Source organism: Poecile atricapillus, chromosome 1 (genome assembly GCF_030490865.1).
Source record: "Poecile atricapillus isolate bPoeAtr1 chromosome 1, bPoeAtr1.hap1, whole genome shotgun sequence".
Classification (NCBI taxonomy): Eukaryota; Metazoa; Chordata; class Aves; order Passeriformes; family Paridae; genus Poecile; species Poecile atricapillus.
Genome location: NC_081249.1, coordinates 50,591,666 through 50,611,105, shown reverse-complemented (window position 1 = coordinate 50,611,105; position 19,440 = coordinate 50,591,666). Strand labels below are relative to the sequence as shown.

General features: G+C 41.5%; 1 protein-coding gene across 1 annotated transcript; it reads left to right on the top strand.

The window, feature by feature from the left end:
- Positions 1 to 3: 3 nt before the first annotated feature.
- On the top strand, positions 4 to 18,594 carry KLF5 (KLF transcription factor 5). Its single transcript, XM_058828608.1, has 4 exons — positions 4 to 419; positions 2,329 to 3,205; positions 4,311 to 4,370; positions 16,650 to 18,594. The coding sequence occupies exons 1-4, from the start codon at positions 201 to 203 to the stop codon at positions 16,826 to 16,828; spliced, it is 1,335 nt and encodes a 444-aa protein (XP_058684591.1). The 5' UTR covers positions 4 to 200; the 3' UTR covers positions 16,829 to 18,594.
- The last annotated feature ends 846 nt before the right edge of the window (positions 18,595 to 19,440 follow it).

The following is a 19,440-nucleotide window of genomic DNA, read 5'->3' as shown; positions in this document are numbered from 1 at the left end:
GGGCGTGTGTCACCGGATAGATACCCGCGGCCAGGTACGGGCGGAGGCACTGACGATTCCGGAGTGGATGCGCTCTGGGCTGGTGCTCCTGGGGAGTGAGCGCACGAGTAGCCACCGCCCGCCCGCCCGGAGCCGCCCGCGGGTCACTCGCTCTGCGCCGGGGCGGGCAGCCCGTCCGAGCCGCGCCCGCCGCCAGCCCCATGGCCACCAGGGTGCTGACCATGACCGCCCGCCTGGGGCCCCTGCCGCAGCCCGAGGAGCCGGTGTTCGCGCAGCTGAAGCCCGTGCTGGGGGCCCGGGAGGTAGCGATCTTCCCCGGAGAGGACCTGAAGCAGCAGCCGCCGCCGCCGCAGCAGCAGCACCCGGGGGGCGGAGGCGGGGGCGGCGGCGCGAACCTGCCGGCGGAGGAGATGGTGCAGGTAGGCAGCGGGCACCGCTCACAGCCCGCCGCTGGGCACTCGGTGCCCGCACACACCCGCGGCCACCGCGCCTCGCCCCGGCCGGAGCGGCCGCTGCGGAGCGGGCGGGACTGGGTGGGGCCGGGCTGCGGGGCGAGGGCGGCGGACACCGAAGTCCGGGGCTGTGGCGGTAGCGGCAGTGGCGGAGTGTATGTGTGTACGTGTGTGTGTGTGTGTACATTGTATGTGCGTGTGTGTGTGTGAGCGCGGGGGAGCGGCCACGCCGCCCATCCCGCCCGTGCGAAGCGCCGCGGAGCGGGGAGCGCTCCCGTGTTCCGCCGGCGGAGCGCGGCGAGGCGGCCGAGGCGGGGTGTGGACTCCGCGGGGCGGCGGGGGGAGCGGGGCTGCCCCCGCGGCTGTGTTGAAAGCTACAGCTGCTGCCTTCGCACTTGCCCGGCGGCAGAATTAGAGCGGCCGCCTGTCCTCTTCGCCCACGCAAGGAGTCATGTTCGGGGGGCGGGGTGGGGGGGTAGGGGGGAAGAGCACACGACTCGCTGGTAAGGGGGGACTTCCCAGGACTTTGTGGCTGTCCCAGGAGGCTGGTTGGGAGCGGATCCGCAGGCAAACAGCTGGAGGAGCTAAAAGCGGGAAGGTGCCAACCGCAGGCGGGGTCCAGCCTGCGGACGGTGCCCGCTCCAGGGGCGGCTCCCCGAGCCCTGCGTCGCCCGGGTCGGCGGGGAGGGAGCCCCGGTGCCGGGCAGCGCTCTGTCGGGCGCTGCCTTTCGGTGGTGTCTTCCCTATAGAGTAAATAACTCCCCGTCTTCAAAGCGAGCTGCCCTCGACTCGTAAACAAGAGCTGGAAAAAGTAGCCTGGCATGTCGGGGCAGATCCAGATCAAAGGGACGGGAAGGCGGCTGTGTTTGTTTGTGGTGTTTACCGGGGGTCTTTGAAGAAAGGTCCTAAAATCCACTTTCGGCAGAGTTGCTGTTTGTCAGCTGCTTTCGCTTGCGGGGTGCTAAACGGGTCTGGTATGAGCACTCTCTTGACAGGGCAGGGGGGAATGTCGCATTTGCCCACTGGAGAGTGCATGATAAATGTTTTGCCGATGACTGTACACCAGTAATGTATAGGGCTACAGCCACCCACGGATTCCCTCGCACTACCCTGCTAAGAGGATGATTTTCCAGTAATTAAAGAGCTCTCCGGGAACTGAGGCATGGATAGGGACATGTTTATCACGCTGTTAGACAACCATAGACTGCACAGATTATTATTGGTTAAAGTGTAGTCCTGGAGACACTTTACACAAAGAGTACTCTGATGTAGTCAACCTGTCTCCTTTTTATTTGATATTATTAATAACTTTACTCTTTGGTGTTGTATTTCTAACTAGATCCCATTCTTCTAGAGATGAAAAATCATGGAAGTATGGAAAATATATATATATATATATATAAAAACATTATTTGAAGTATTAGTATTCAAATAGTCAGCTGAGGATGTGGCTTTTACAGTTAGCATTTCAAAGAGAAGCGGGTGAAACAGATAGGCAGTCACCCTGCTGGAGCAGTGAATTCCAGAGCAGGAGATCTGCAGATTAGGCACAGCGCCTGTCACTTCTGCGCCTCACACTCTTTTAGGCATAAAAGATGAAAAGTTTGTGTATGCTGAAACATCAGATCTGTCTTAATGTGTGAACGCTTTGTACCTTGACTTTATCTCCTTGTCCTTGGTGATGTTGATCAGTGTGCTGATTGTAAAATCAAGCAGGTTTTCATTACTGTGAGCACTCATAACTTCCTCTGTAAGTGTCTTGTGGCTGGATGAACAATATTGCCTTTTATTTGTAAAGCCTCACATGACTTGGATGCCATCATCTTTCTTAGCTGGTAACAAATCATGTGGATTATGGTCTGTTTTGTCTTTGTAGACGAGATGTGAAATGGAGAAATACCTGGCACCTCAGCTCCCACCCGTTCCCGTCATCCCTGAGCATAAGAAGTACAGAAGAGACAGTGCCTCAGTTGTAGACCAGTTTTTCACTGACAGCGAGGGGTTGCCTTACAGCATCAACATGAACGTCTTCCTGCCCGACATCAGCCACCTGAGAACTGGCCTGTACAAATCTCAACGACCCTGCGTAACCCACATCAAGACAGAGCCGGTCACCGTCTTCAGTCACCAGAACGAAACTACTGCCCCTGCCCCTGCCCCTGCTCCCACTCAGGCCCTCCCAGAATTTACCAGCATCTTCAGCTCCCACCAAACTCCTGATGTGAACAACATTTTCATCAAGCAGGAGCTTCCTACTCCAGATGTCCATCTTTCCATCACGCCCCAGCAAGGCCAGTTGTATCAGCTCTTGAGCTCTCCGGATTTAGACATGCCCAGCACCACTCCTCAGGCAGCCGTGATGGACTCCCTTAACAATGTCTCCATGCCCTCAGCCATGGCGGGCCTTAACACGCTCTCCTCGGCTGTTCCACAGACTGCAATGAAACAGTTCCAGGGCATCCCACCCTGTACCTACACCATGCCAAACCAGTTTCTGCAGCAGCAGGCCACTTACTTCCCTCCTTCACCCCCAAGCTCAGAGCCTGGAAGTCCAGACAGACAAGCAGAGATGCTGCAGAATTTAACCCCTCCTCCATCGTATGCCGCAACTATTGCTTCCAAGCTGGCGATTCACAACCCGAATTTACCAGCAACTCTGCCCATAACCCCCCAGAACATCCAGCCTGTCAGATACAACAGGAGAAGTAACCCAGATTTGGAGAAAAGACGAATCCACTACTGTGACTACCCAGGTAAGCAATCTGTGCCAGAAAATCCCAGCTCTTGCAGTAAAAAAAAAGAGATGTGAATAATCATGGATGAAGTAGAAGTGGTTTTCTTCAGCTGTGGTCTACACCTAGAGAGAACCAAATAGTTTCTTGTCCAAGTAGAATTTGTCTTCATCGTTGTTTTATTTAGAGTGGAACACTCTCACATTCTTTAAATAATAGGTGCTCTTCATGTCAACTGTAATTCTCTTGAGCTCATTTTACCATGTTGCAAAATATGGACTCTGTAGAAAATATAAAAATTTTGGCCTTTGCTAGTGTAAATCAGTGTGACTGTCCTGTATTCACGATGGAGCAGAGGCTCCGTTTGTCCAGTGCAGTACAGCTGTTTGAATTTTCTGGTACTGCAAGAATCATTTCAGCTCCTGATAGCCAAGGCCACAGCCATTCTTCCATTTATGAACAGGAGATTCAGCTGCCCTCATAAATCCATTAAAACTATCTCTGAAAATTGTCCGCAGATGGATTGCCTTCTGCACTGAAGGGGAAGAGGGACCTGACTGTAAAGTGTGCCTCCATGTAGTACGTGATCCGGGATAGAAGGCGTGCGTGCACACCCGTTGTAGCGAGAGAGAAATTGCTGCTCCCCCTTTACCAGCTCCTGGTGCCATATCGCCCATTCGGTGTGTCATGCAATAAATGCCCAGTGGAAAAGTTATGTCGAGCCCTGGGTGATAATGACATGGAGTCTGGCTTGATCAGGTCCTCTGAGAAATTTTAAAAAAATAATCCCCCCCTGCTAAGTTGTTGACTTAGGTAGCAGGTGTTATTGTACGTAGATTGTAGCAGCTGTTGGCCTATATACTACATTACAAAGCAGTAAATCCACCAGAAATGTATGTGTTTTTCTCTTTTCTATGTAAAGCAACGTATCTCTAGGACCGGGCTAAAAGATTTTGCTTCTAAATGGCAAAAATTATGCCAGAAAGTAGTAAATTTAAATGATAGTACAGATAGTACCCCAGCACTGAATGAGGAAGTTTAAACACAGTGCAGAGTGTTTCTGTTCTCCCTACTGAAACCTCTTTGTTTTTGTTTTTTTTTTTGTTTTGTTCTTTGTTTTGTTTAGGCTGCACAAAAGTTTATACAAAGTCTTCTCACTTAAAAGCGCACCTGAGAACTCACACAGGTATGTATGTACTCACTCTCTCGCTGTCTCTTGTTCGTCCGTGGCCGACGCGTTTTCTGACAAAGCAAGCACGCTGGGTCTGCCAGCTTCTCCCTGTTTTTTATTAGAGTGGTGTGGACAGACTGGCAGTTCAGCTACAAAATATTTGAGGATTGGTCAGTGAGAAGTAAAATTTGTTAATGCGGTTTTGTTAAACCTCAATCGAACTCAAAATAGCTGACAATAAAGTAGATGGAAACTTTCCTTTTCAGTCTAAATGCCATTAAAATGTTAAAAAAACCCCACCTTTTTTCCTCCCTGAATAGTAAATTGAACATAGTAAAGATGTTCTACTTTTGAAGATTTATCTGGGTAGATAGAATTTTCTGACCTGTTAGGATTATTTAATCTTAGAATTTTTCACCAACATCATGAAAACTCCCAAGATATGTCCATTTACTTTGTCCTTGGCATTAAGTGGGCTTCATTATTTTTTCGAAGGACAAATGGTTTGCAATGTTTTGCTTTTTTTAAGAAAAGGACATAATTTTTATTTTTTTTTTTTTTTTTTGTTCTGTCAGGGAAAGACATTAAAATTAAGAAAATTTAAAGTGTGAGTTTGTCACAGTTGTTTTTTGTACCCTGATGAAACTCTGCTTGCAGCTACAGAGGCAGTCCCTGTTCCTGGGCCCTCAGGGAGTGGAGCTGGGGACAGAGTTGGTTGTGTGTGGGCGCAGGAGCTGTGAGTGCTGGGGACGGTGTTTGGGAGGTGGAACTGCCCCAGATGCTCTTCCCGAGTGTTCACCTGCTGAGGTGGGGGGAAGAGGAGAGAGGGAGAGAAGGAAAAAAGCCGTAGCTCACCTCCAGCACACCTGGAACTGTGTAGGGATGTTCTTTGCTGGGATCTTGGTACAGAACTCGTGCTAAATCAATGAAAAGCACATGACTGATTTTGTAAAGAATGAAATTAAATTATATGACTCCTGTTTTTAAAAGTGAGTGTGAACTCCGGTTCTTTTCTGTATGGGCTTAGAGCAAAACACAAGTCACAGTTCAAGCTACTTTGTTATTGAGGCGGACTGTCAGCGCTACGGCTGTGCCGTTCAAGGAGTGAGTTTTCACCTGAGCTTAAGTCAAAACTTGTCCTGAGCTATGGTCTAACAAAATGTTTCACTATTTCTATGGAAATAAGGCCTTCTGTTCGGCAGCTGTTATAAAGGGATTGTTAGATTATTGTAAAGAAGTTGAGTATGTCCAGGCTAAGTGTTAATAAGGAAATCTTGTTTTCAGAAATGAAAGTTACCTGTGTTGTACAGTGAAAAATTAAAAGCAAGTGTAGAAGATTATTGTTTTGCATTAGTGACAGACTAAACACCAACGCTGTTAAAAATATTCTTAATATATAATCACTCGCTAGCAGTAAGCTTAGTAAGAAAGGAATGTTTTCATGAGGCTGTAAATCTGAGTAGTGTCAGAGAACAGAATCCCCATTTAATAAATAATCTGTAAATTTAAGTGTACCATTTCCACTTGTGCACTTCAGCCAGGATCTAAATACATTTTTAAATATCTTGATTGCTATTACAGAATAAGTAGGAAGAGAGATAAAAGCAAAGCTTTAGTCTAAACATTAACACTATATAGTCAGAATTTGAAATTAATGCTTTTCTTTTTTTAAAATCAATTTGTATCTTTTTCTGTACCTTAACTAGTAATGACTTCAGGGTTTACAAAGTTAGTTCTTGTATGCATAGAAATACATACCTCATTGCTCACATATATTGCTTAGGGTCACTAATGTTTATTGTTGCCTTCACTTTTTTACCTAGAAATGTAGATAAATGTGTAAAGGTCAGAGGAGCTGATGTATTCATAGAAACAAGAATGTTGTTTTAGATAAAAATCTAGTGAACTTAAGCAGGTCTGTAATACAAAGGGTCTCTGGGGAGGTGAAAGAAGGGATAAACTGTCTAAGGCGTGCATTACATGCAAGAATGTGAGTCTGTATCCTGTTACCTGCAGTATTTCAGAGTTTGGATTAGTTTTACTCTCCTGAATATTCACTTCATACTTGAAGATTTCCAGCAGCAATTCTGATCTCTGCCTTAACATACAGTTGGAGTGTGTTTTAAGAGCCAGATCTCTGACTTAACATTTGATCAATTAAGGAATGCTAAAGTAAAGGGGTGCAAACTCAGGGAAACGTGTGAAGTTGCTCAGCCTTCCCCAAGAGTGTAAGACAATCTTGCTATTGATCTCCAAAGGGATAGATGCCGAGGGCTAAATTAGAGGATGTGCCTCTGTTCATCCCATCCCCCTGGAACTGTGAATTCATACAGCTCTAATAAGTTTTGATTTTTAGTTTTAAAACATTTTTAAAGGACTTTGTAAAGCATTTACTTTCAAAGTCTAAAGCAAATGTCACGTAAGCCGTTTTAATAAAGTTGTGTGTGATATTCTTTCAAATCCCTTCAGGGATAGCAGACCTGTTTATCTGGCTAAACCCGTTCTTTAGTAATCATGGACCACTGAAGTTGTTCTCTCCTTATTCTTAGTTTCTTAACAATACCTTTTAAAATTGGCTGCAGTCTCTCTCTCTCATCCCAAGCAGTCCCTGCCCTTCTCAGCAATCTGTCATCTTAAAATAAAAGAGCCTGCAGCAAAGTTTGTCTACCATTAGAAGTCAAGACAGACCTCATGGTTTTCCTTTTGTGTTGGAAAATCTCAGCCTTTTCACAGTATTTATTTAGCAGCCTTTTTCTTATGAAAGGCTTTGCCTGGGTTTAGTAGATGTTCTTTGAGAACAAACCTGAGGAAAATGTTACTTTGGATAGATGGAATGTAGGCTGTAGTCTAATTTATAAATTACATCTAAACAAAACTATAGGAAATAGGTGAGAGGAGAATCCCATAGATTTTTCTTCTTAGGTGTTCCCAAGCTGTTTACCTTAGACCAAGTCAGGTGGTATAAAGTGATATAGTTATGCTGATTTACCATAGTTACACTGGACTCTTGCTGTTGATCAGAAATCCAGTATTCCTGTTAAGAGCTAAGATATGCTTGCTGAAGCAGGCACACATTTTTATTTCCCTATGTACTGCTTTTAGCATTTGTTCATGAGGAAATAAATTTTAGTTGGTAAACTGGCAACCCCTAAACAGAATATGAACAAAGGTTCAAGTGTTGAAAAGTTACGGAACACTTTTTTTCCATTTCCATGCAGTTCTGGACCAGATGTGTGGTACATTTTAGTACCTTAAAACACTTCAGTGTGATACCTGAATTTGATATTAGTTACTTCTGAAACAGGTAAAATGGTACTCAGTATTTTAAAGTACCTATTGGAATATCTTTCAAAACAGGTTGGATTTTTGACCTTTTGAAGCAGGGAGTTTCTTTTAAAATTATGTTACCTGTTCGTCATGGAACAAGTTTTGTTTCGTAGCTGGCCTTGTGCAACTGTGGTATCTCATGTGTGATTTATCGTGGGCTGTTGAGCGGCAAAGCCACCTGAAAGCTCTGGCATAACAGCTGTATGTCCAAATTGAAACATGTGCCAAATCTCAGGGAAACGCTGTTACTTTCGTATTGCAGATAAACTTCATTCAGTTCTTCTTCTGGCATCCGAATACATACATGTATATGTATATATATCAAGTAATCATTTAGAAACAGCGGTCCTATAACATATCCCTTTAGATTTCTTTATATGCCAGACATTTGGATTGTGGTTGTTGACTGTTGGTTCTGCAGGCACCTGGAATACCATACCTGTACACTACCTGTAATGCTGCAGAACAGCTGGCTACAGGGTTGGGGCAGGGGGGTTTAATTATTTCTGTGAGCAGCTGCACACTTCAGTATTGTGTATGTTTTTAAGAGGAAAATTTGTGATTGTTTTGAACACATCAAGGCATGCACGTTGAGGACATTTTCCAGCTGCATTCTGGTTTTCCGTATACAGAGTCTTTGTACAGGCATGTTCTCTGGTCACATGGTGGGCTTGCCATTAATAGTTTCTAGCATTAACTGCAGAACTATTTCATCTCTATCTATAGATCTAGCTTGTATTTGGTGATGGGAAGTGGAAGCCGTGATAACTCAAGAGAAATGGCGTTTCTCAAATGAGATGCACTCAAAATACTTCCACGGTCCCTGGTTATTTCAAATGTTTATATAGGCATGGAACAGCTGCTGACTTGTGTGGTTTCTCAAGGTGTTAAACGTTTTATTTTATTTTAGATCTCTGCCTCAATAGATCCAGAATTAGACCGATGGTATGTCAGAATTAGAACCAGTTGTAAGCAGTAGACTTCAGCAGTCCCTGGGATTTGGCGCTGTCAGTTCACCATACCTGTATAGGGACTCATGTTAAGGGTGGTGCCAATTGCCCAGGAATTCAGGATGCCCCTGGTTCAGAAGGGAAGACAAGTAGTAGTTGGGCTCCTGCTGGAAAAAAAGCACGTTGTGAAAACAAGTATGAACTCAAATCATACCAAGTCTTTGGTGAGGGATTTCGCTCATGGTGCGCAAATGAGGAATGGAGACCTCAAAAGACTCATGGTTGCAGCCATAGCAAACCTCATCCTGAAATTGTGAAAACAGCAATTAAGTAATACTTCTGTGCAGATCCAGCTTCTTTGACCTGTCAAATGAGTCAGTTGCATAGATTGCACTTTAAGGAGCTGTCAGTAAATGCCATCATTGATAGAGACCATAAGGAAGAGTGGAAGAGAGTTAAATAAAACTGTTGACAAAGTGCATTAAAGTGCAGTGTTGCTAGACACTGCTGAAGGGTATGTTAGTATCTTTTATTTATGAATTCTGCTAAATCCATTAGTTGCCTGTGTGAGAAATGGAAGTACATTATTTTCCTGTGCAAACCACAGTTTAAGGGAAAATAATGCGTCTTTTTCAAATACTTCATGAAATACCTACTTCACAGGCCTTGGGAATAATTGATCTGGTTCTTTATCTGCAGTCATGGGAAGTGTTTGAATGTGTTGCTCAAGAGGTTGAAATCTTAGCAACATAAACCTAAATTTTATTTAAATATTACTGATTATTCTCACTGGCATCCAGCATACAACTTTTACAAAGCATGAATTAAATTCCAAGGTGGCAGGTGAGGGTATTCCTGTTAGATTTTAGATACTGAAAAGAAAAGCCTAATATTTTCTTTTTGATTAAAAGCCTAGAAAGTCCATCTAAGCACGAAAGCTTAAAAGAACTGTTGTTTCTGTCAATTGCTCCCTGAGAGGATTAAACTTCAGTTCCAGGATATTTGATTCTTGATAAAGAAACTGTTGACCTAAGAGACCAGCTTTAAATATAGTTCATTTTGAGACCGCCCTACATAGGCTAATATAGTCCTGAGATTCACAGCAATTGCCAGTGATTAAAACTTTCCATTATTTGATCAGACATTCCTTATTGTAATTAATTTCTGAGGCTTGACTGGGACGATTGACTCCTGGTTCCAGCCTGGGTGGTGTGTTGCTTGTTGTTTGTTAGATGACCTGCACCTCCCATTGGTGAAAGATTAGAAACATTTAAGTAATGTCCTAGTTTAGTCTGAGTATCTTGGTAGCAGCATTCCTGTCCTGTCAGGCTGCATTATTTATATTCAGGGATCTCTAACAACTCTGATTAAGGACATATTAAAACCTTTGATTTTGGCAAGTGTACAGTGCTTTGCTTTTAGTTAAAATGCCTTTTATGTATTGCTGTAATTTTTTTTTTTTCTTTTGGTGTGTGTGTGCATACAGTAGATGGAAATCTGGAAGTCTACAGTATGTGTTTAATAAATTCCATTTTAAGAGCACCTCTTATCTGACTGTACAAAAGCCAGTGTTATTGGTGAGAGAGCTAAAGAGCAGTTCTTGTACCACAGGCATAGATGAGGAAATGTGTTCTTCAGCACAGGATGTGTAGACACAGGCGTGCACCCCAAATGGCATGGATTTCTTATAAACCTACTTTAAAAAATTCCTTTCCTCTGTGTTTGCATATCTCCTTGAAGAGAGACCACCTCTGTTAAGACAGAATGTTATACCAGAAACAAAATAAACTATTGCACAGGGCAGTCAAGATTCCCCACTAATCCTTGAACTGCGTAAGACAACACTTAGCAAAATAAGTGTGCTTCTAGCACTGGTGGGAGTGCTGAGAAGGTAATACCTTCTGCACCTCTGTAGTCAGACAGTGAATTCTTTCCACTGTCCTCTTTGATCACCGGTGAGTTATCTTTTATTCCTGTTCATGCTTCATTTATCAGTGATTGGACTTTGTGCTGAGCTCAAAGCTCTCTGTTACAAAATTCCTTAAAACGCTGTTTCAGCATGAAGTAGTATATAATGGCATCCCTTTAGCCACTACTATAGTGGGCAGAGACTTAATTGCATTTCAAAGTGTGCAGCATATGTTGCTCATTCATACCCTTGTGGATGGATGTTTCAAGGACTAAATTTGTTTTGTCACTCATAGAGTAAGCTGGATGTACCTGGCTTGCTGTCAGCCCTCTCATCCATCTCCATCTTGGACAACTGAGTATTTTAGTGCACATCTTTTAAACACCTCAGGGATTATTTATTTTGAAAATCCAGCTTTCTGTTCTTTCTCAAAAAAAATAAAAAACAAAACCAAACCAAGAAGCTGCTTTTAATGATGATTACAGCACTTAGCACTTAGTCAATAAGAGAAAGAAGATCTGATTTTAGGTAAATGTTGAGAGCAAAAAACTTCAGAAGTCCAGTCACCAAGTTAGTATTTAAAACTATGGTGCTGTGAGCTAGAGAAACACTATTTCAAGCAAACTAAAACAGAAAAAACATTCCTTTTGTTCTTGTTTTTTTCTGAAATTTGAGACTATATCATGCCAGGAAATTAAGACAACCGATGTTAATGTGAAAAATTTGGAAACAAATTCACCAGAAGGCTTTGAGACAACATAAATCTTAGTAATAATATGTTTTAAAGCTGAACATGATAAAGGTTATGTACATAACTTATGCAGTTTTGTACAGAAACTTCTGTTTTGCCTGCCACAATTTTATCACACCTACCTGAATATTTTTTAAGGCTAACCACTTGCCACTAGAAATAGTTCCATAATGAGCACAAGTAATATTAAAATTATTGCAAGACTTGGCGGGGGGAGAGTGGCTGTCTTTATACTTTTATACCCTTATGAGGTGGTGTAATTTTGGAGTCTCTGAAAAGTGTACTGTTTGTTTTTCCTTAAGAAAGCTCCAAATTCTATGACAGAAATTTCTGATAGGAAACAAGTGAAGTTGCAGGCATTGGCTGGTGTAATATCTGTATTTGGATTTCTGCATACCAATAGAGTTACCTAACTTTAGGTTTGAAAATCCAGCCCTTGCTGTTTACAACTTTATTTTTAAAGAAAGCTGTCCTAGCAGTGAATTGCAGAAATGAAGTCATAGAACTCTTTGGTGAAATAAGGAAGCTTATTTTCTTGCTAATTGGGAGATTCATCAATAATGGAGTCTGTCGGCAACTTGTTTTTTCCAAACAATTTTAAACAGAAACATGTTCTTGAACAGAGGCTGCGTGTTGAAGATAGAGGGTGTCTTCAAAATGACTGTCTCCCTGCCACTGGTGGCACTGTGCCTTACCCAAATGAGCATGGCCATGAGGGTCACTGCCAGCGACTAGAATTAAATGTTAGGAAAGCAATTGGTGTGTTTTGACACAACTGAATCAGAAGGTAAATTAAAGGGAGAAGAGGCAACACAGTGTGTGTACTTTACTGGTCCAGACCACTCTCTTGTGGTGTAGATAAGAAACCTGAACCATGGGATCTGCTGGGGGAGATTTTATCTTTTGAAGTGGATGTTCAGTGTAGCATGTTATGTGTGAACATCTAAACGTCTTTCTGACATCCTTGTAATCTCACAGCATTATGAATAATTTTTTTATAACAAATAGGCACTTTGGAAGCAAAATAGTCTCATTTCAGGTTAAACTCCCTTATCTCTTGCTGTGTGCTTTCTTTAAAAGACCTTCCAATCCAAACATTAGGGCTTAAAATTTCCGTGCTCAAATACAAGTCTCATTATAATGCTCCACAAATGTATTTTTTTAAAACTGGAGAATGGATTCATATTAAGAGCTCAAGAACTTAAAAATATAATTTGTGATGTATAAGCCTAGCAAAATATTTTAAACCATTGATACTGGAAGGAGGTTGTACAGAAATCCAATTAAACTTATGAAATCTCTATCCTGTTGAAGTATAATTTAAAGGAAAGCAGTTCTGTTTCCCAGAAGTGCTGTGTATAATATTTCTGGCTTGGGAAGAAAGGGTTGGAGTGTGCTATTTGGCTGGAAATCGGTACCAGCTTCCTCCATGGTGTTTTAGTTGAACAGTGTTGACATTCTAACAAATCCCGTGGAAGCTCCCCTGAAGTGGAGGAGTTAGCTGTTTTCTTGCTTTTACAGTGAAATATCTGTTTGATACCGTGATCATGTTCCAGTAACTGAGCCGTACTGCCCTTGTGTTTGATGACCAGTGGCATTCTTGGTTTAATGCCCTATAGAAGCCCTAAATTGCTGGAGGAAAATCAAATACTTCTAAAACTTTACAGCTACTGTATTTCGCACAATCATTAGAGTAAACAAATCTTACACTACTATGTAGCCAATGAAAACAGTGGATAAAGAGTTCAGTGTCCCTTATTGTGTATACCTGCTTTCTTAAAAAGTAAGTCTCCCACCCAGATTTCTCAGAGCTTTAAAGTCAGCACAGCAAAGAAGTAGGATCGTGTCAGAAAATATGAGACTATTTTTCCTTTGCTTGCAGGACCTTAAACCAAATTCTTATTTCTGCTAAATGACAAACAGCAGGTATATAGGTTGCGAGAGAGAAAGCATGACCAGCTAGTTGTTCTTCTGCTTGCTCTAAAAGAGTGAAAATTAATCTCCACCTATTTTTTTTTTTTTTACCTCCCCTTCCTCCTTGCCCAAAAGGAAAACATTTGAAATTGATTCAGTTCTTAAATAGAACTTTCCAGCGGAAACTAGCATTACAAACATAGATATTCAGTATTTTACCCCTAGGATTTATTCAAAATAATCCAGGCCTCTACACTGGCACTAAAAATATATTTTCCAGTTCTCACTGTTGGCCAAAGCAGGGGTTAAAAGCAGTGTTCTGGCTTTAATTTCCAGTACATAAAAGTAACACTATTAAAACAATCTGAGTAAGGCACCGTTGCCTGTGCTCATCCCCTGAGCAGCGCTTGGTTTAGCTCAGGTCTGCAGAAGTCTGCCAGCAAGGAGGAGTGGTGCTGTTCTGCATGGCACTGCCCGAGCTTTTCCCCAGAGCAACGCTGTTGCCCTGGAGGATTCGTGGCTGTGGAAGGCAGTGATGTGACCATGACAGTGTGGTGAATTTCTAAACAGTGTCTCTACAAAGTTGAGTGAGTTTGATAGGGGTTCTGGCTATGGGACTCAACAGTGCCTGCTGGCACCCAGCAGGACACAGGGATCGCCGCTGCCCAGACAGCCGGCATGCCGGCACTTCCTATGCCAGGAGCTTTCACAACACCTGCTGACACTGCTCCGTGTTAGGAAAGCTTTTAACGGGGGGCACCTTTTTTGTTGTTGTTTGGACAACTTTGAGGCTGGTTTTACAGTGCAGCGTCGTCTGATATTCAGTGAAAGTTGTGTGTACTACATACCTTCTCAGTGCCAGACTTGGAAACAGATCTTAATCTCCAGGTCTCCATTCTGGTCTGGTCTGGATATTTCTAGGCTTTTCTTAACTAGTGCTATTTTCCTGCCCTCTTTACCTTCTTTGTCATTTCTTGTATAACTCTGCAAAATACAAGAAGAAGCCTTTGGGGTAGATAGAGACGTGACTGTATATGCTTTCCCTGGACAGTGAGCGTGTCAGGCTCTGCATCAAGTATAACGTGGCAGTTTTGAGTGAAGACTTTTAAAGAAGAATTAAAAGCAAACAGGGAGAAAAGGTGAAAAAGAAAGGAGGAAAAGAAATAAATACACTGTCTCTAAATTAAGACGTTTCAAATACAGGAGTAGTACTTTGGTTTAACCTCTGTGCATGTATGTGTGCATTAATACAAAGTGTTCAAAGATCATCTCCCTGGTGCTGTGTCTTTGAATCAGCAACACAGGCTTTTACAGCCTCCATTGCTAACCCAGTTAAAATACATTGAGGATCATCTATATAGTGCAGAAGATCCCTCACTCAATAGGGGCCTTTCCTATCATTCTGCTGTGAAGACCAAATGTGTTCTCAGGTGGCTTCACTGGTGTAAGAAAAGCTTTACACACCAGGTTTGAATGAAGCCTGTATTTTAGCCTATAGCATGTGCTGTATGAAGCAAAAAAGAACCCTATATGATAGATAATTCCCATCTTCAATCAGCATCAGAATTTACTCTGAGTTAATTCCGAATTTACTCAGACAGAGTTAATTCAGCTGACAGAATTAATTTCAGTGACAGAAATCTGTGATGATTTCTGTTCTGATTTGTGATCCACCGAATAAATACAAATTCTCTGAGAAGTGATGCTGGGCTCTTCTTTTTCCTAAGGGATGTTATGTTTCCACCATGATTTCAATAAATCCCAGTTGCTGTTGATACAAAGGTGTTGTTGGTTGGGTGGGTGGTTAGTTTTTCTTGAAAAGGTCTAATTCTGGTTGTGATGACACCTACCAATACAAAGTCACATCCCCATTATAGCAAAGGGCTGGTTCTGCTCTCAGTAGTAGATGAAAAGTTTATAAGTTGATCAGACAAAGCAGTAGAAACTCCCAGACGAAAACAGTTCCATAATTTCATCTGCATGATAAAGTAAGTGCCTCTGAAGTAATGTTTTGGAGCTTCTCAGATGGTGTCACCTGCATAACTGATGCAGAATAAGCACTCTGATTTCAAGATACTGGCCCCTTTCTTTCTTCCATGTGCCTGTGTGGTAGTAAAACAGGGAAAAGTGGGAGGCACTTTACTCTGCAGTAGGATTTGGACTGTCAGTGTAAATGTTTGGACCAGTAGAGATGTAGAAGAGCATAAAATGGATTAGAAAGAACTGTTTGAAAAGCTCAGCTTTGGTCAGTTTCTGCTCCAGATGAAGCTACTGCCAAATGTTTTGATACACTTGGTTTTCTCTCTCTTCTTGCCAAATGGGTCAAATTAATACAAAATATATGCATAGCAATTCACTCTCCCAACTGTAAGGTGTTTTTGTTAAATAACATCAAACATTAAGCTCTTTATTTATATGAGGCTTACTTGTATGGTGGCATCATGCCCACGAAAGCTCCTAGGCAGGTGTGTGTACCCATGTAAAACTGTTTTCACACAAAAGTCGTCATGGCTTTGTGACTCCATATTTCTCCCATTTCAACAAACACCTGTAAATTGTAGGCATGCTCAAAATACTGTTTCTAGTTCTAAAATGGATGAATGCAAATGATTCAGGTGCCTGGGCTGGTGTATTCAAGACTAGCTGGATATTTTGAAGCTGCTGCTGTAACACAGCAAGTTTTCAGAGATGGCATGTTCCTCCTACATCAGTATAGACTGCTGAAGACAGCAAGCACTTTCCACCTTAAAATATGGCTGTTTAAGCACCTGATTAAAGACATCTCATTCTGAAAACGAGTGCTTTGAACTTGGAGGTGCTTTCTCCTATTTATAGCTAGCCCCAGGCAGGATACCATGAGTTTTTATTGCTTGTGACATTTTAGAAAATACTATCCCTGTTGTGTTTGTAGCACACTGTACCCCTTTCTTCACACATCAGAAGCTCTTAACAGATCTGCACACTGCAAAGAATCCATATAGAAATCTTCTTTCCCATTTCAAACTTCTTAAAAAAGCACTGTATAACTTAACTTACCCATTTTTGAAAGGTGCAAGTGTAAGTTACAAACCAGGCTTGATTGTCACATGAGACTGGTTTTTTTCCCCCTACTCCCTCTCATACTGTGGTGAGTGTAAAGGAGCATGTTTTGTTCTCATGCAGGCTTTTTAACTTTGCGTTTCTTTACCATAGCTCCCTCCAATTTTTATGTTTGAGAGTTTTGTACATTTTAACGAGGTAGAAAATCCCATTTTCAAGAGAAGAATTTGCTAAAAAAACAAAGAGGCTGTTAGTTTGAAGCCTGATGAAGAGAGCTGTGGATAATTAGGATATGTCAGCTCCTTGTTTGTAATCGAGGAGCAGTGCCGCTCAGCGTGGACTCACGTCGGGTTTCTGCTGAAGAGTGGCAGCTGACAGTTCCATGTCTCCGTGCTGTGTTTCAGGTGAGAAGCCCTACAAGTGCACGTGGGAAGGCTGTGACTGGAGGTTCGCCCGCTCGGATGAACTGACGCGCCACTACAGGAAGCACACGGGGGCAAAGCCCTTCCAGTGCGCCGTCTGCAACCGCAGCTTCTCCCGCTCCGATCACCTGGCGCTCCACATGAAGAGGCATCAGAACTGAGAGCTGGACTGGTGGTTGAGGCTGTTTTGTATCTATGCAATTTCCTATTGACTCTCGACATACAACTGAAATGAGTTGAATTTTTGAGTATATATCCATTTAAAAGAGATCTCAAAAGGAACTGGAAATGTATATTTTGTATATTTATGCAGAAAAAGGGAAGACACTGTATCACAATTACCAGAGTGTTCAGTCATTTGTTTGCTTTCATGATGTATATGGCTTTAGTCAGCAGGTTTCATCTCTTTACAAGTATTATATCTCTACACATTGCAGCTTTATACTTTTTTTTTTTCCTCTTGCAGTGTTTTGACCAAAGCACTGTCATTATTGTGACAATGTTTAGTAAACAAATTAGCGAGAGGAGGCAGATAAATGCACAGTGGAAAAGCCATGAACTGTAATCTGTCAGGTTTTTACTGGACTTACTTAAGTACATGTGGATTTTTTTTTTTTTTAATGTTAAGCCATTCTGTGGATACAAAATACATAGAAAAATTCATAAACAGCCATAGAACAAAGTGTTTTGTTCTGTGTGTTGCATGTTTGCTATGACAAAGATTTTGTAAATATGCAAATCAGCTTTTTAGGTTTAATACTAAAGTTTTTTAAGAAACATCTGAAAAAAGCAGTTGTTTTACATTTGATAACATGGCACATTTATAAAAAAAGTACTTAAATACCTCTCAAAATAGTACCAGTTTAGTCAGATGTTTTGTACCTGTTAACTCAACGGTGTGCACTGAATATTCAAAGCAGGAGTTTGTTTTCAAATTGCATAAAAGGGCAAAACAAGCAGAATGAGCTGTAAATCAATGTTGGAAGCTGAAGTAGCGGGGATAGTTAAAATGAACACAGAATGTTAAACCTCTTACTATAAGCTAAACTTAGTATCACTTTAAAAAGAAGGATTTAGGATGCAGTTTTCATACACAGACATGTTAAGCTGGTTCAGCACCAGTATGATCTAGTTTCACGTGGATATTGGATGTAATTTACTAGAAGGTAAAGGATACAGTAATTTTTTTTTTTTTTTTTAAATTACAGTGCAGTTTAGTTAATCCACTGTTCAGATTGACACATGCAGGGAAAAAATTACTGCTGACAGAAGTAGCTGAAACTCCACTGAAGTTAATAAAATGGTGCCCTTTTATGCAAAAAATGACTTTGATCCACCGTGCTCAGCCTTGAAATCGTAGATAAAGGGCCAAAGATGAGGTTAGACCAGGTTAGGATTTGGCCAGACAACAGGAGAAAACCAAACAAACCTAGTAAGTGTCTGAACTTCACAAGCCGTAATATTAAGCTGTCAACCAAAGGCTAGAATAGACAATCAAAATACCAAAAAAGGGGTCTTGCAGGAAAACCTAGCTTTGTTAAAACTGTTGTTTGTCTTTATTTATTTGTGGTATATGATAGACTCTTTTTTTTTTAAGACAATTTTACGTATACTTGATAAATTATAGTTTTGTTTGTTATAGTTAGAAATGTTGCTCTCAATGTAAATAGTTCACAAATGATGTAAATAATTTTGTAAGGCTTCAAATGTTTATACGTGGAAACACATGCAGAAATTGGTTGCTGTTTTGCTTCTTTTGCCTCCCCCTTACCTTATTTTTGTATTGTGGTATTTCCTATGCAAATGATGGAGCAAACAGCTGTATAGTTGTAGAATGTTTTGAGAGAGAATGAAATCGTTTATATATAAAGACTTTTTTTTTTTTTGCAAAATAAAACAAAGTGCCTAATGTGTGTGTGCGTGCATGTGCTCTCTCTAGCTCCTGACAATGAAAGTTCTGTGTTTTGCAGTGGAAGCTGGAAATCATGACAGTATTAAGCAAAGAATATCTGTTGTACATAGGAACTGTCTCTTTGGAAAGTACCTGGCACTTCTGCGTCCTGCCCTCATGAAAATAATAAATGTAAAGAGATAAGGGTTGGTGCTTTTGTGCCATCTGAACTTAAAAGGACGTGACTGATTGCCTGAAAATGGTTGCAGTTGTCTATCGACAGTACCGTGATTGGACCTGTTGGGTGTACAGAAATACACAAGTTCCTTCCCACTTTCAAAATGGTTAAAACCTATTCACACTCAACAGTGTTGCCCAAAAGAAATTTCTCTCCGAAAAGGAGCTTTCATGCCCTAGAAAGGCAGGAAGGCCCCACAGCAGCACTATGCAATGCCTACCATATCAGTGTCTTCTTTTAAGTGTTTCTCCCTTGGAAGTGGAAGTACAGTTCATATGAAAAATTCAAGTGCTTGTGTGTGTTCAGCTCTGGGGGTACATCTCTCTTCTTTCCTCCAAGGTTCAAGAGAAAAGGCATGCTGGGCTTTTTAAAATAAATTTATCTTAAAACTAATGAAAGAGTCATTTTAAATATAGTTTGCTAGCAAATGTTAATATTGAAACCAATCATTTATTCAAAATTCCATTATTGTCTCATAAGCTCTGATTCCTAAATACTTTCTTAAATTTCTATGTTCTTTCCTTACAAACAAACTTTTATTTTTCTTCAATTGATCCTTCTCTCTTAATTATTGTCTCTCACATGTCATCTAATCCCTCCTTTTACAAAATAGCTAGGATGACATTAACCAACTTAGTGAAGAC

Excerpts from the sequence above, each read along its gene's own strand:
- KLF5 (XM_058828608.1), top strand. The coding sequence starts at position 201 with ATGGCCACCAGGGTGCTGACCATGACCGCCCGCCTGGGGCCCCTGCCG. Across the intron at positions 420-2,328 it reads CGGCGGAGGAGATGGTGCAG|ACGAGATGTGAAATGGAGAA; the intron begins GTAGGCAGCGGG and ends TTGTCTTTGTAG. Across the intron at positions 4,371-16,649 it reads GCACCTGAGAACTCACACAG|GTGAGAAGCCCTACAAGTGC; the intron begins GTATGTATGTAC and ends GCTGTGTTTCAG.